This window comes from Pelmatolapia mariae, linkage group LG16_19 (genome assembly GCF_036321145.2).
Source record: "Pelmatolapia mariae isolate MD_Pm_ZW linkage group LG16_19, Pm_UMD_F_2, whole genome shotgun sequence".
NCBI lineage: Eukaryota > Metazoa > Chordata > Actinopteri > Cichliformes > Cichlidae > Pelmatolapia > Pelmatolapia mariae.
In genome coordinates, this window is record NC_086241.1 from 21,329,272 (window position 1) to 21,344,148 (window position 14,877).

Here is a 14,877-nt window from a genome sequence, read left to right on the forward strand (position 1 = left end):
TGGTTTCAATGTAATGCTTTTAAACCACTTTTACGATGTCAAAAAAATGATGTTAAACAGGTCAGGATCTAGATTTGAAATAATAAAACCCCATTCTTTAATTTTCAGTTAAAGAAAATTATATGTAATATGAATATTAAACCATCTTCCACGTGGGACTAATCCAATGTGCTTTAAAATGATCCCGATGTGCCTCGAAACTTGCAGCACATACAAATGAGGTGAAAGCCGAGCAAGTAAAAAGCTTAAAATGCATACAGTGAGAGGTTCTCCTTGAAGAGCCTGAAGGATGAAGTTACTGACAACACGTCCGTCGTTCATGTGCATACGGGAGCCGAACGTGTTGAAGATTCTTGCCACTCTCACCTCTACACCCTCCTGTAAGCAAAGGAGAACCGAGAACTTGTTAACTCTGAGGTGTCTGAATACTTTTTAAGGATCTCAATACTCAATCCTTGAGCCTCCTGTGGTTTTTAAAAATATACATTTTTATACACAACACTGACTCTACACTGTCTGGCTGGGCTTACTTAAAAAACTAGAAACTCAGCATTGGCCCATACAAATAAGACGTACACACAAATAAATTAGTTCCTTTCCAACATGGCAGGTAATAAGGGAAGGACAAGGCCAGTAGATTAGCCTTTGTTTTTTTATTTTCTTCTTTTTTTCTTAAAGGAAGTCATTCAAGACTTTGTGTCATCTCTGCTTTTTATTTGTTTTACAGTTCTCCCTCTAACCAGTGTCCCTGATGCGAGCACGTCTACACCAAAAAACAATGCCATTTTTCTACCTCTGACATTCAGACAAAGTGTCCTGCAAAACAGTCAAAAGAAAAGGAAAGGTGCAGTGAGTAGAGATTTTGAGAGATCTGCTGTAAAATGATTTTTAGACTTTGGTGTTAAATTATAGCTTATTTCCATGTAAACTGATGCAGCGTCACTCATACAGCAGTTTTGCTTTGTCTTCTTTGGCCAGAATTCAATTCAATTCAATTTTATTTATATTGCGCCAAATCACAACAACAGTTGCCTCAAGGCGCTTTATATTGTACAGTAGATCGTACAATAATAAGTCGCACACTTTGAAAGTTTTCTTGGTCAGTAAAAGCATGACTTGACTTTAATAATTCACCTTAATTGCCCCATCTCTACAGTGCTTCGGACAGATGCAAAAATACAAGATAAAAATTGCTCTGATATAGCCTCCTCTTGGTTTGCAGGCATCAAGCACCCCCAGATCTTTAATCAGCTGCAAAGTTGAATTTTTACCACATGGTTCCAAGAGTCTGTGATAAATCTGACAAAACTACATCATGACTTACTGTTTATTTACTATTATTTTTCAGTTAATAAAAAAAAGCAACATTTGAAGAAAAGCTCATTTTTTAAGTTGCTGCGGGACATGCAGTGAATTCCAATTTTTTTTTCTTTTTTCTTTTTGCCTGTCCCGTTTGGTTCTTTTGCCATCAGAATTATTGTCTAAAGGCGAGGAAAGATGCCCAACGGATTTACTTTACCAAATGGACCATCCCAGCCTTGCCGTAATGGTCTATTTGATTCACCTTTTATTGTTTATTTTATTTTCACTTGCTGAATACGGGACAGACTTGACTGGGGGAAAGAAAGGGGAGAAAGAAAGAGGGAAAGAAAAACAGCTGGGAAGAGGGACGGGGAAAAAGGGCAAAAAACAAAAACCAACAGAATAAGTAGACAAAAAATACATATATCGATCACCTGGATCACCTGTTGAGAAAGAAAAAAGAAAACAAGCAGAAGAAAACGAGAGTAATAGAATAAACAACATCACAATGATATATGGGAATATAACAGTAAATACTAAATATTAAACATTATTGTGCAGATTAGCCTTTGTTAACTGTAACAACTCAGCTGACGCCAACAGAGTCGGAAGCCATAAATGTGTTATGGGGTGGGGGTGGGGGGCCTCACAATCACATATTAAGAATCTCTCCAGCTGTTAGACTAACACAGCTGTGTCCTTGTTTTAATAACTTTCTTTAGATTTTCTGTTTTTAAGCATCAGCAGCCCGCTTCCATAATCAACATTTGAATGTCTGAAAAACACTTTATTTAGATATGGACAATAAGATATAATGAACCTCTCATAGATAAATGCTAATTTTCATCTGTTGTCAATGAGTGGAGAAAAAGCTCTGAACTAGCCAACTGCTTCAATTATATTCAGTACCCAGCAAAACAGCCAAATATAAAAAAGTAATTTAGTTTAACCAGACATTTTTCTTTGCTCTGTTTTTGGGGAAACCTTCTCCCACTTTATTGAGGTTGATTCTTTGACCTGATAACAATTAAAGGATAACTTCCTCCTGATCAACTCCATGGACCCTACAGAGCTTTAAGTCATCTTCACAGCATCAGGACTCATTTTGCATATGTTGTTGATTATCTAGAAAGAATTTCCTGCATTGCTCATTAAACATGTTTTCTACTCAAGCAGTAACTGAGAATTTGGAGGAAATTAAACCAATTCCTTTAGCCAGAACTTTTTCCAGGATACCGTCCCGACACATACATAATCACCTCCACTTGTCAAAAATCAGTAAATAATCGAGGCCAAGTAGAGGATAGATACTCTCCTTGATCCCAGAGTGAGAAAGTTCTTCCTTATTTTAAATCCACGGACCTTCTTAAGTCACTCTCATGCACCACCACAAACTACTTCAGATGCTACGTGGAATCGTCTTTGGTCGTGTAATATGAATAAAAACATGAAAATTATGGAAATTGCTCTCTTGAAAATGTGGAACATGAAATTCAACAGACACATCCTGCAAATATATTCAGTGTGGTGAGGATCAAGGACACAATGAGGACAACATGATGAAGAGGTCTCGAAAGGGCTGTGCGTGTGTGCTCATGTAACCCCGTCCCGTAAATAATGGTATACTTCTACACACTCAGCAGGGTTACTTTTCCTCCACTAATCTCAGTCCATGCACCTCACCGAAGATGTTGCTGAAAACAGTCTTCTAAGAGGAAATTAGTAGACTTACGACTAGAATAGACAATAAATAAGAACCATGAACAGAGATCACAGGACTCTCAGGAATATGCCATTTTTAAGAAACTGCAGCCCTGGATATCTGTGATTCTATGTTCTGATCATGAGTCAGACTGACTAAATTTAAATTACTTGCTGCTACATTACCTGTGGGATACCTTTAGGAACACCACCCATAATATAACTTCTTGGATAAAAAGAAGAAAAAAATAAATATGAATAAATAAATATGACTCCAAGCACAGGATGCCATTCTAAAAATGTAAAAATTAGAGATTTATAAATATGTACCAATACGTGCCGAATTGCAGATGAAACACTGAATACTTGGCCCGTAGGATAAATCATTAGTGCCAGGATGAGGCTGTTCCAGCATTAAACAGACAGAAAAATTACTCCAGTGTACAGACGAAGAAGACTGACAAGTTCAGACAAAATACCTGGAACCTCTAAACTCTGACGTTAACAAACCTGCAAATTAACATTAAGCTAATGTGGTCTTAGACACACTGTGACTGCATAACTGCAAATATAGAAAGATCACTTAACCAGTGAACACACAATGTCTTAATGTAAGCATTGGTATGTATGTAAGCTACAACTATATACATATATATCTATATAATCACCCTCTTCTATATAAATAGGAGAGGGTGATCAAAAGGTTCTGGGAATGGGGCCTACAAAAATGAAAAACACCTGATTTAAATTTGCCTAATCTCTGCAGATGAAAGAAAACATCAACTTGAGTTTCAATCTGACCTACATTTAGTAATGGATCATGACTGGTGTTAAGAGCTGGATCTCCAAGCTAAATCAAAGACATTTGAAGAGGTCACAGTGTTCAAACCTGAAGGTGGTTCAAGCGGGTCACGCTATTAATGCAGAGTTTTGTTTTGCCCCCCTGAGGTGTCAGAGTAAGAAAATTCACAGAACTGTGCTGAGTGCCAGTGAGCCTGGAGACTGTTTTCGGCACACCAACACAATTTTCTCTCTCAACCTGGACTGATCCAGATGAGACTCCATGCAAATTTGCCCACTTCATGAAAGAAGAAAATTTGATTAAGGGATTGCCATTTTTACACACCACAGGAGACCCAGCTTCAGGGGCTAAATTTCTAGAGTGACCATAAAAAAAATATTTAAAAAAATCAGACGCACTGAAAAGAGCCTGAGGTGCATGACAACATGATGCTAAACAGGAAAGCTGCCGAATCTAAATTCGGCACGGTTTTCCATGTTTAAAAGGTCCATTTCCAGAACTTTTTAATCCCCCACTCCTCATGTTTCATTTACATTTCATATTTTATGCTGAACATTTTCTACAGGTTGTACGCACTGCTTAGCCAGTCACTCAAAACTGGCAGGTTTCCACCTTCAAAAATATTTCAAGTTAAGCTCCAGCTATGAATAATTTTATTCACTTTCATATGTTGAAGCATAAACCTAAAACAATCTGATAATACTGGGGAGGGGGGCTTAGAAATTCTGCTATATTAGACATTTTGCACTCCATCATTTCTAACAGTCTCCAACTTTTCAGCAAGATTTCAGATACTCATGAAGAAACAGGAAGTTGTGCTCCACTACACGCTGTACAGTAGTATACAGTGCTGTGCAAAAGTCTTGAGTCACACCTTATTTCTTTATATTTTGCTTCCAGGAAGTCAGAGTTTTGTTTTTTTAAATTGGTCTTGAGGTCTTGCAAAGTTTTTCTTTGGACACTGGCTGCTTTTTCACTCAATTTCAGGCCAGTTCTTGCACCTGACCGTTTTCAGAGGAATTTCGCCTGTTAACCCTTAACCAAGGCATGAAGCAGTGTTGTCTATACACAACAGAACACTTAGCAAAGAAAAAAAAGTCAAATTGTACATTTACCCACTTTGTTACTAGCAGCCTGTTGCCTAAACCACAAAAAGTGTTTCCTAAAGAACTATTAGCTGAAAACTTATCATATCTCAACATGGTGTGCAGTGTGCCCTTAAAAATTTGAGGAAACTGGACAAATTGAGGACAAAAGAAGAAGTGACACGCCCCAAATATAGCTGCAACAGATTAAAAGAAATTGAAAGTCATGTCCTAATAAACGGGGGGAAAAAAATTGCATCTGGCCCTTCAGTTAATCTGTAAAGACACCATTCTCAAGGAAAACAGAGAGAAAATGCTGAGATTAAACAAGAACTGGACTAAAAATGTTTCTGTGACAAATCCAGATTTCTAGGTTTTTGTTCAAATCACTGTCAATATGTACCAGAGGTCGTGAGGAGCGAGGTACAACAGTGAGACTTCCTTAGACTTCCAACAATGAGTATCTAACATGGTGGAGACTCTGTCATGCTGCAATTCAGCCAGTGGAGTTTGAGTTTTTATTACACCTGATGGAATTATTACTTTCCATAAGGAACTGGCTCTCTGTGCTTCATTTAAGAAACGTGTACTCCCTGCTGTAGAACATCTGTGATGACACTTTAACTTCTTTTTTTCCCCACAGGTATTTTTCAAGAGATGTAAATGAGCAGAGGGAAGTTTTTTTTGTACCACAAAGGCACACACTCTATTTTTTTTCTCTCTCTCTGTCGCATATTTTGTTTAAAATCTTGTTCATCTTCACCTTTGTTACAATCTAACACAGTTATACATATGATCATTAATGTAACAACCAAGTAAAGAGACATTTTAAGCATAATTTCATATTGTCCGATCAAATAACTTGATTGGAAAAAACTGTTCTGTAATTTTTGTATACACGTACACACACATCCTTTAATGTTTCTTTATGGCGACAGGCAGGTAAGACATGCTTTTTCATCTGCTCCATAACCCACACTCATCACTTTTTAAATGTTAATGAATTTTGATTGCATGACCGGGCAATAGATGTTATGTGCGATATTCTCGTCCCACAGCATAAACAGCTGACATTTGATTCTGAAAGCCAGACATTTCCAAGAATTCTCTCAGTAAGTGTGAAAAAAATAATGAGGCTCTGAGGGGGGCGCGGGTGACGAGGCAGATAAATAAATATCACCTGCCTGAAGGAAAGGCAAGAGAAGTCAATCATATCTGATCATCAAAGGCTGTTGTCAATCAAGTCAATACCAATCTGTCTTAACGTAACTGAAATTGTGAAGAGCTTTGCTGAATTTTTCATCATAAAACACAAGTCTCAACACAAGGTCGACATGCCTGATAGGAAGCTATCACCTTAAAAACAGCCTCATAGCAAGACATGATCACTTTAAAAAAAAAAATATTGCTAGAGACCTGTTTATCTTAGAAACCCTTACACCACTTGCATGGACAGTTATTTCTAGTCCTCTCATCCAGAAAGTATTGTAAAGTGTCTGTTTAAGTAGGAACATTCAATTATTGTAGAGATTTTCAATTGTATTTAAATGTTTTTAGATAATTGTAGGGTTTATTTTATAATAATTATTTGGAATAGACGATGTTATTGTACAGTAAATGTTAAATGATGAGGATACCTGCTTCATGTAGGCATAACACATAGTCTCCGCCACACGCTTCCCCTCATCGTAGCACGCTCGAGGACCGATCGGGTTCACGTGACCCCAGTAATCCTCATTTTGGGGGTGTACCTCTGGATCTGAAACAAAATTATTTCAGGAAGAAGCAGTTTTCACATAATTTCAGCTCAGCTTTCTCCACACAGAACTAAAGAAATACAATCTGAAAAAAAATTGCTTGTTCACTGGTGCACACACAGACACGTCCATGTCTGCCTAGAAGATACAGCTGCATTTTACCACTTAGCAGATAAGATGAAACATTTGCAATAAATAATTAAGGCCTGTAAGGACAGGCTGAATGACATACCTTCATTAGCATTCAGGGTAAAGCTCTCATTTGCCATTTATGAATCACACAGTAAACACGGTACAATACTTCAGCCTCACAATAAGCACAAATTTTAAGAAATCATTTGAATTTTTTAAACCTCTTCATCAATTATGACTTTCAAAATCCGATTAACTGTAGTTGCCGTGTGAATGAATATAACAGCGCACACATACACATAAGATAACACCCAGGTTTGTTCAATCTTGTGCTCTTGCTGTGGTTGAAACCCAAACTGCGTTTTAGTGAAAGATGCAGGATGGATCATAGGAATGTGCAGTAAATAACATCAGGTGTGCGAAAGGCTCACAATGGCACTGGAAAATAAAACCAGCTTCAGAGATCTTTCTTACCTCCATAAACCTCAGAGGTGGAAGCCAGCAGGAGTCTTGCGCCCACACGCTTGGCCAGGCCTAGGACACAAACAAAACAACAGTGTTATGGTAGGTTGAGCGGGTAACACTCTGAACCTCTGGGCAACCACTTTAGATCGTGAGGTGGCTGCACAAGTGATCCGGTGGGAGGCAACCTGTCTTCAAACAATGACGGTACAACTCGAGAGTGTCTGGAATCATTCTCATAGAGCAGTACATTGGTCCTTTTTGTTATACTGGTATCTACGTATCATTTAATGACAAAGTTTCTTAGCCTTGTTTTTTAAAAATAATAGAATAGATTTCCATAACAATAACAATGACGACTCTTGACTTGTTCAACAATGGTTTCTATTATATAAATGTTTCATGGTGGCTCCTTCAAAAATGACAGGACTATTAAGGATATACCTGCTATTCTGACTCAGTACTTATTATCTGACCAGCAGGAAAATGAAAAGAAAAGTTCTTTGCTTCTCTCAGAGCTGTACCACTGATGGAGTTTCAAAATGCATTTTACATCTGAAAGCTTAATCACTATTGTTAGCACACAAAAAAAAGCCTCACCAGACTTCTCATGAAGGATCGAATAGGTCGCAGAATCATATATCCTTAAGTAATGAACCTAAGTTTGAATATTCTGACAGCACCCAGACAAAATAATATGACAGGCATTTTTTTCTGGAGCAGCTGGATAAAAAGCTGACAATTTAATGAGCGAGACTATTGCATCCTATTTCTTTCCCTTTACTTCTTCAGTCTGACTTGACAACAAAGACATTTTTTATACAGGCTTAACCGAAGACTGAAGAATTATTTACAATATTTTATTGTTAAACGGATGGAGAAATTTAAAAAAAAAAAAAAGACTGCATCAATTCTGATTTACAGGCGATGCAATTAGTGAGTCTTTTTAACCCTATCCTTGAGTTATCCTTGAGTACTGAGTTTACTTACCAAGCATGTTAAGTGTGCCAATGGTGTTGGTCTTCAGTGTTTTGATGGGATTGTACATGTAGTTAGGAGGAGAGGCTGGAGATGCCAGGTGATAGATCTGGTCCACTGTGAAGAGAAGAGGAAACAATAATCAATAAATCAATCCTGTTTTCTGTATCTAAATCTGTATATAAGGATTTTTTTCCTTAGTTTTAAAGCCTTTATTGATAATCAATTTAGGAAGCTTGGGCTTTAAAAGAGCAGGAGAGGAGACTAAACTCAAAAAGCAAAAAAAACCTACATCACTCTGTCCTTGAGTTATCGCATTCACAAACTTGGGTGTCTGTGGGTGACTACAATACCCCTTTAACCTTTTACGGCTGAGAGGTAAAAAGCTGTAATAATGCAGCAGATTCAAGCTGAAGGGCTTAAGAGTAACAGATATATGTGCTATATCATATTAGAACAATGGACTACAAACAACTATCTATACTTTGGGAGCTGCAGGTAAGTCTAAACTCCAAATACAACAAGTTTTAGCTCTGAGAAATGCTTGGTTAAAACAGTACTACTGCAAACCAGAACAGTTGTTCTTTGAGGCTTTCAAGGTTGAGTTGCAAATCTGTATGTGCTAAAAATTTTAAATGGAAGAAAACTGATTTTTAAAAGCCTTTAGAACAATATAAATAACATACGTAATCAGAAATTAGTAGGTCATGTTATTTGAGTTATTTCTATTATTTTTTACCCCAAACTGCAAACGGCCAATGGGTAAATCAATATGTGGGATACTTCCATATTCACTGAGTCCCCCATGGCTTTCCCGGGAATCTTTGATTATACAAAGGCTTTGAGAATAAACCCCAGAGTCAGAGTCCTAAAAGCTGCACATTGGTTTTAAATGGAAACTCCTGTAACCTGACTGGCACCAAACTGTAGCAACCTTTTCCTCCTTTGGATCCATCATTTGTGTGGAGAGGAGCAACACCTCGTTCTCCATATCCTTTCTTTAATTAAACTAATTCAAATGTGTCAAATTAAAACTTTTCATAAAATTACAATCATCATCAGTTATTTAATAAGCAATAAAAAAAACTTGAAATGCATTATGTGTACTTAATCTGATCTTTGTGGTTATCCTTGTAAGTAGTCCTTACTGCCCTATAAGTCTTGAACAGGTACTTATCTGTCTCGTTCCCAGTCTCTAGCACTCCACAGCATTTTCCTGTTTTGTAGGCCACTCAAATCATTTCTTTTCAAGGCAAAGCCTATCAGCCACTGAAAGCGTGACCTCCTCTTCAATGCCTTACTTTCAAAGCTTATTCCATCCCATCACTCAGTATTTTTAAGTCCATTGCAGTACCTTGTGTTTCTCTCAAAATTCCAAAGACACTGACGTCAGATCAAACTATTGCGAGCAACAGGAGATCTCTTTTGCTGTGCACATTTATTTTTAGAATACATTTTCAAGACTGCATATTAGCAATAACATTAAATGTAAATCAGACATGTTTGGTTGATCTCTTCCATATGAAATGTGTTCATCATTAGAACTCTCCATGCATATGGTACTTTAATGGGGAAATTTTTTCACACCAAACTGCAGTGACGTCTTTAAGACATTATCAGGCAGAAAAACCAATTGCTGCGCTGGAACAAAATACTAAGTATATACTTTCTGCAGCAGACATGTTGGCTGCTATTACCTCAGCCGTCAATCCTCCCTGCCGTTAACAATCCCACCTCTGCCCACTCTCATCCACCTATGTAGACACCAAGTCTAACAGAGTGTTAGGCTGCTTTTGACAGATGGTATACCAAAGCAAACAAACGATGTCAAACAACACACTTGGATTGACTGAGAATATCAAGGCACTCAGCACCCTGGAACAATTCTAAGCATGCACTAGGAATTTAAAGATAGACTGGAAGAAAAAGTGATAAACAGAGAAACTCAAATACTCTGGCATCAAAACAGAATACCAAAGCTCTTTCCATCCTGACGCACCTACAGATCTTGACCACTCTGAGGTGTCAGACCGTGATACAAAGTGCATCAAACATGCCGTACCGCTACTGATCGCTCCAATCCGTGCAGATAGCTCAACTATTGATGGATGCTTTCATTTTTGCATCCCATTTTCAATTCTCATAACCCCTAAAATGCCATTCTTAAAAATAACCACATCCAGGAAATGCTAACCTGATAATTTGTATATTTTTGTATGACACTACAAAGCATGAATGTTTTGAGTTACATAGATTCAATTGAGCTTCTCCAGCATTAAACTTTTAAAATGTAAATGCAGTTAGAATTACAACACTGTCAGACGACCCTGTGATAAGTCATCACCGTGGACACCAAAGTACTGTATGTTTCTTAAAATTACTCTTTTTTTGGATCCTTTTGGGGGTTGGAGTGGTTTAACCTCTACTCAGAACAGCATTAAAGATGACCTATTATTGTAGCTTCTAGCTCTACATTCTTATTCTGGGACTCCAGTAGAGTAGTTTTGCATGTCAACTGTTCAAAAAAAATAAAAAAAGTCTCTTATACTGGCCCTCTGTGCAACACCATCAGTTTATGCTCCATCTGAAACAAGCCCTTTTAGCCCTCCTCCATGCAAGCTTACTTTCTTATTTCTGGCTCGCTCAGGTCGGACTTCAGCAACCACAATCAAATGTTTGTGAGAAACACCCAACTAAAAAACGAATTTAAAAAAACATGTTCCTCATTCTAAAACTTCATATTTTGAGGTAAACGCAATCACTTCAATACTCTTTCCACCTGCACGTAGAACCCTAACTTTTAGCATTTCTTAAAAAATAAACAACTTTACTGTATAACAGAAAAAGCATTTTGTGATCAACCAGCAAAGTGTGCAGAGTTTTAATAAGCATGCTCATGATGTCCACGTCAAAGTGGGCATGAGAAGGGGGATGACTGTGTTAAAATCATGTTAAAATCCTAGCTTTTAGCTCAGGATGAAGTCTGAGTTTTAACTTAGAGTGTACATAAGCCTGCATCATCATTTGAATGCCTGGCTTCATCAAGCACTGTGCTACTTTATGCTGAAGACATAGAGCACTTATATCTCAGTGAGCTGTTCACAAGGCAGTGATGTAATATTCATTTTCTAAGGGGTGTTATTCAACACGGCTGTAGTAAACAGCGCGTATTTTCTTATTTCAGATATACTGATTGGAATCAAACACATTTGACTCAATGGAAAATAACTTGAGAGAGCAGCACTGTGGATTATACCACTTGTTTCAACCAACAGGCAGACAGCAGAAATAAGTAGAAAAGGCCATTACCTACCACTTTCACTTTTTCACTCACCTTCAATGTAGAGAGGCTCTACCACATCGTGATTGATGAGTTCAAAGTTTTCATGACCAATCCAGTGCTCCACATTCCTCTTTCTTCCTGTGAAGAAGTTGTCCACCACAGTCACCTCATGGCCATCCATCATCAATTTGTCGGTCAGATGGGAACCCACAAAACCAGCTCCTCCAGTTATCTAATAGCAAACACACAGTGATGGATATTTTTGCAATGTCAGGGTATGCGGAGTCTTCTTAAGTGCATATTACGTTACAAAGCAATGAAACGCAGCCTGTGAGCAAACAGTACCTTCAACATAGCATGCATGCAAATCCACAGCTGTATTACACTAACTGCAAGTGCTCCACCGTTTTAAAATACAATTAAATATGCTACGTAAGCCAGCAGGATTCATTTTCTCCCATTAAATGAATATTACCAGTCTTACACAAATCTGTGGAGAGGTTTTGTGCCATTGTTTCACAGATTATTGTGATATTGTATCTTAATATAATAGGCTAATATTTTGTTGCTTTACTTTCCACTATTACCTCTTAACATCCACCAAACAAACAACTTAGGGGTTAGGGTTACTAGAAGACACTAGAAGAAAAAACTAGAAGACGTTAACTTTAAAACCACGTCGTTTGCATGCATTCCTGTGCAATCAATCAATAGTTGCGTATACAAACTTGAATATATATATAGTGCCATCCATAAATGTCACTCGTCACCCATATCCAGCTTTAATATAAAGGCACCACCTCCATGTTTCACGGCCAACACTTTGCAGTTGCTGTTGTCCCTGAGCTGTTTAATCTCTTTCACTTTTTCCTTCTTACTCATAATACATAGAGGCTGATATCTTTCAGTGTGTTTCACACCTTGTATGCAGTCACTAAAGTAACTGCTGCACAGTTAATACTCGTGCCAAGTCAGACACACGATCATCCATTTTCCAACAGTACACCTCTTAATCAATGCAGCATTTGTGTTTCAACTCATGTTCAGTGCACTACTTATACTCTTGTGACCTCTTCAATCTTTATGAAAGCTTACTTTCTGTTTTTTATGCTTGCAGTGTCTTCCTAACCTTTCCAACACTTTATCTGCTAAATGATTAATGATTCTGCTACACTGAATAAAATACTAAGGGGTTAACTTATTGACTCTTTACTCCACTCCAAGTATGGTCGTTTACTGCTGCTGCCGTCTATTATATCACACAAACAGTAATAGTATATAATTTTTACTTAGGAGTGGATCAGAATGGGAAGCCTCGGCTCCATCATTGATAGCTTTATGATTCCACTCGGCCCATAAACACTCAAGAGTTTCCACCTCAGGATAAGTGGGCTCAGAGTTAAGGGTTACATTCAGAGCTGGTCATTCATTTATAATGAAGACTATATTGTTGTTATCTACCTCACATTTTTATCAGATTGCACAGGGATATTCTCAGCAGGTTAACTGAATGCATGATCTGACTTATTGCCCGTTGTTGGAATAAGACGCATGTTGTGTTTCATTTGCTCATTACCAGTAGGCTCACATATTCCCTTAAAATGTTTATTTTGCACTGATGATATCTACATTTTTAAATTTGAAGTAGCCATGTAGCCATGGCAGTAGACAATGCTTTGTATTCGTACATATTCATTTAGAAAATTGATGAAATTAAACTAATCTCAAATTTGGCCTCAATCTTGAGAAACTGGTTTTAGAACAACTGCTAGCGGTATTTACTTACAACAGCAAGCTACACAGCACCAAAACTGCTTTTCTAAAGGTTACAAATGACTTATTGATGTCTTCAGACTTCAGACCAGGACAGACACATCTACGTCCTGGTGCTGCTTGACCTCAGTGCAGTTCCGGACACCATCAATCACCCAAAGTTAATTAACGGAAATAGGCTCAAGGACTGGGTGGGTATTTCTGGAGTGGATCTTCTCCTATCTGTCAAATGGAAATTTTGATTGATTGATTCATCCCTTTGACTGCACTGATCCTCAGTGGCATACACCGAAAACAAGTTCTTCCACAGTGACTCTGGAGACATATGCCACTGGAGCAGAGGCAAAAGAAAACGCTCAAAAAGTGGAACTATTTTAACTCAAATTAGAAATTAAGAACGGGACACAATATAAGCACCTTTATCATGTGTTCTTTGCTTTATCTGAATACTGCTTCTCAATTCCAGCACACTCCCAATCTCAGCCGTTAGCAATGTTTTTGTTTCACATGGTAACAAAGGCTGAAATTGCAGGACAGGGACTGCTGCTTTTGTGGCAGCCAACATAATCAGTCTGTTTATGACTCCGCATAAACAGCATGGAATGTGTTTCACTGGTCTTTGGAGCGTAGTGCATGTGACCGATATGGATTCAGTTGAACTGTTGATCACAATATAAACACATTTTTTATTTTAGTGTTGTTAAATCGTTTTTGTCTGACTCACTTATTTTTATGTGTGTATGTCTAATCCAAGTATTTTGAGGCCACCGTTGTTAACATCTTTCATGTACAGTTACTAAAGTTACCAAATGGTTTTCATTGACCGTAAGAAAAAACAGAACTCTTCACTACCCCCCCCCCCCCCCCCCCCCCCCCAATGTCACAACTTCCTGTTTGCTCCACTGCAGGATGGTGAGTAATTCAGAAGGTCCTTGGTTGCTACATTACTGCTCACAGTCTGACTCAAAGGAGGGCTAAAGAGCTAGATAATTAAGGTCAGACTTCTTTTGAGAATATCTCGAGATGTTTCTGTGGTACACTGCCAACATTAATACTAGAGCTTATCCTTTTTTATCATATAAATAATATAAAATTAAGCATAACGTAAAAATGAACACTGTGAATTAGCTTAAAGTTAATTTTTCATAATTGCTTGTGTGGTATCTGTATGTTTCAATGGTTTTCTGTCTGATGTTGTGTAGTTATAAATAAGCTGTATTTAGTTCGCACCGTGTCACACAACACTACTGACCTTCTACTTCAGCACTAGGTCCAGCTCCACCCATTTGGCCCAATAGTGAGCACCACTTCAAGAATTAGGGTGGGCGATAGCTGCTGTAAAACTGCTAGAAAGCAAGTGTTTTATAGGAAGCACTGATGGCCTTCGATCCAGGTCTGCTCTCTCAGACAGCACCTTAAGATTAGGGATGGGTACCGATGTCCGGTGCCATTATGGCACCGGTTCTGACATAAACGGTAGTAATCAGACTGAAAAGCAGCGCACATTTCGGTGCTTTATTTTTAACTCAGCAGCCTGCAACAAGTGCTTTAAGGTGATACTGTGCAAAGGAGGTAACACCTCGAATCTGATGAAACACCTGG

General features: G+C 38.0%; 1 protein-coding gene across 1 annotated transcript in view; it reads right to left on the bottom strand.

Annotated features, from left to right (window-relative positions):
* uxs1 (UDP-glucuronate decarboxylase 1) overlaps window positions 1–14,877 on the bottom strand; it is a 41,416-nt gene that overhangs the window by 10,078 nt on the left and 16,461 nt on the right. The window contains exons 6-10 of the mRNA XM_063499646.1: window positions 11,554–11,734; window positions 8,232–8,336; window positions 7,254–7,313; window positions 6,528–6,649; window positions 259–378 (exon numbers count right to left, since the gene is read on the bottom strand). Of these exons, the coding sequence (XP_063355716.1) occupies window positions 259–378; window positions 6,528–6,649; window positions 7,254–7,313; window positions 8,232–8,336; window positions 11,554–11,734 (588 nt within the window). The remainder of the gene's footprint in view (window positions 1–258; window positions 379–6,527; window positions 6,650–7,253; window positions 7,314–8,231; window positions 8,337–11,553; window positions 11,735–14,877) is intronic.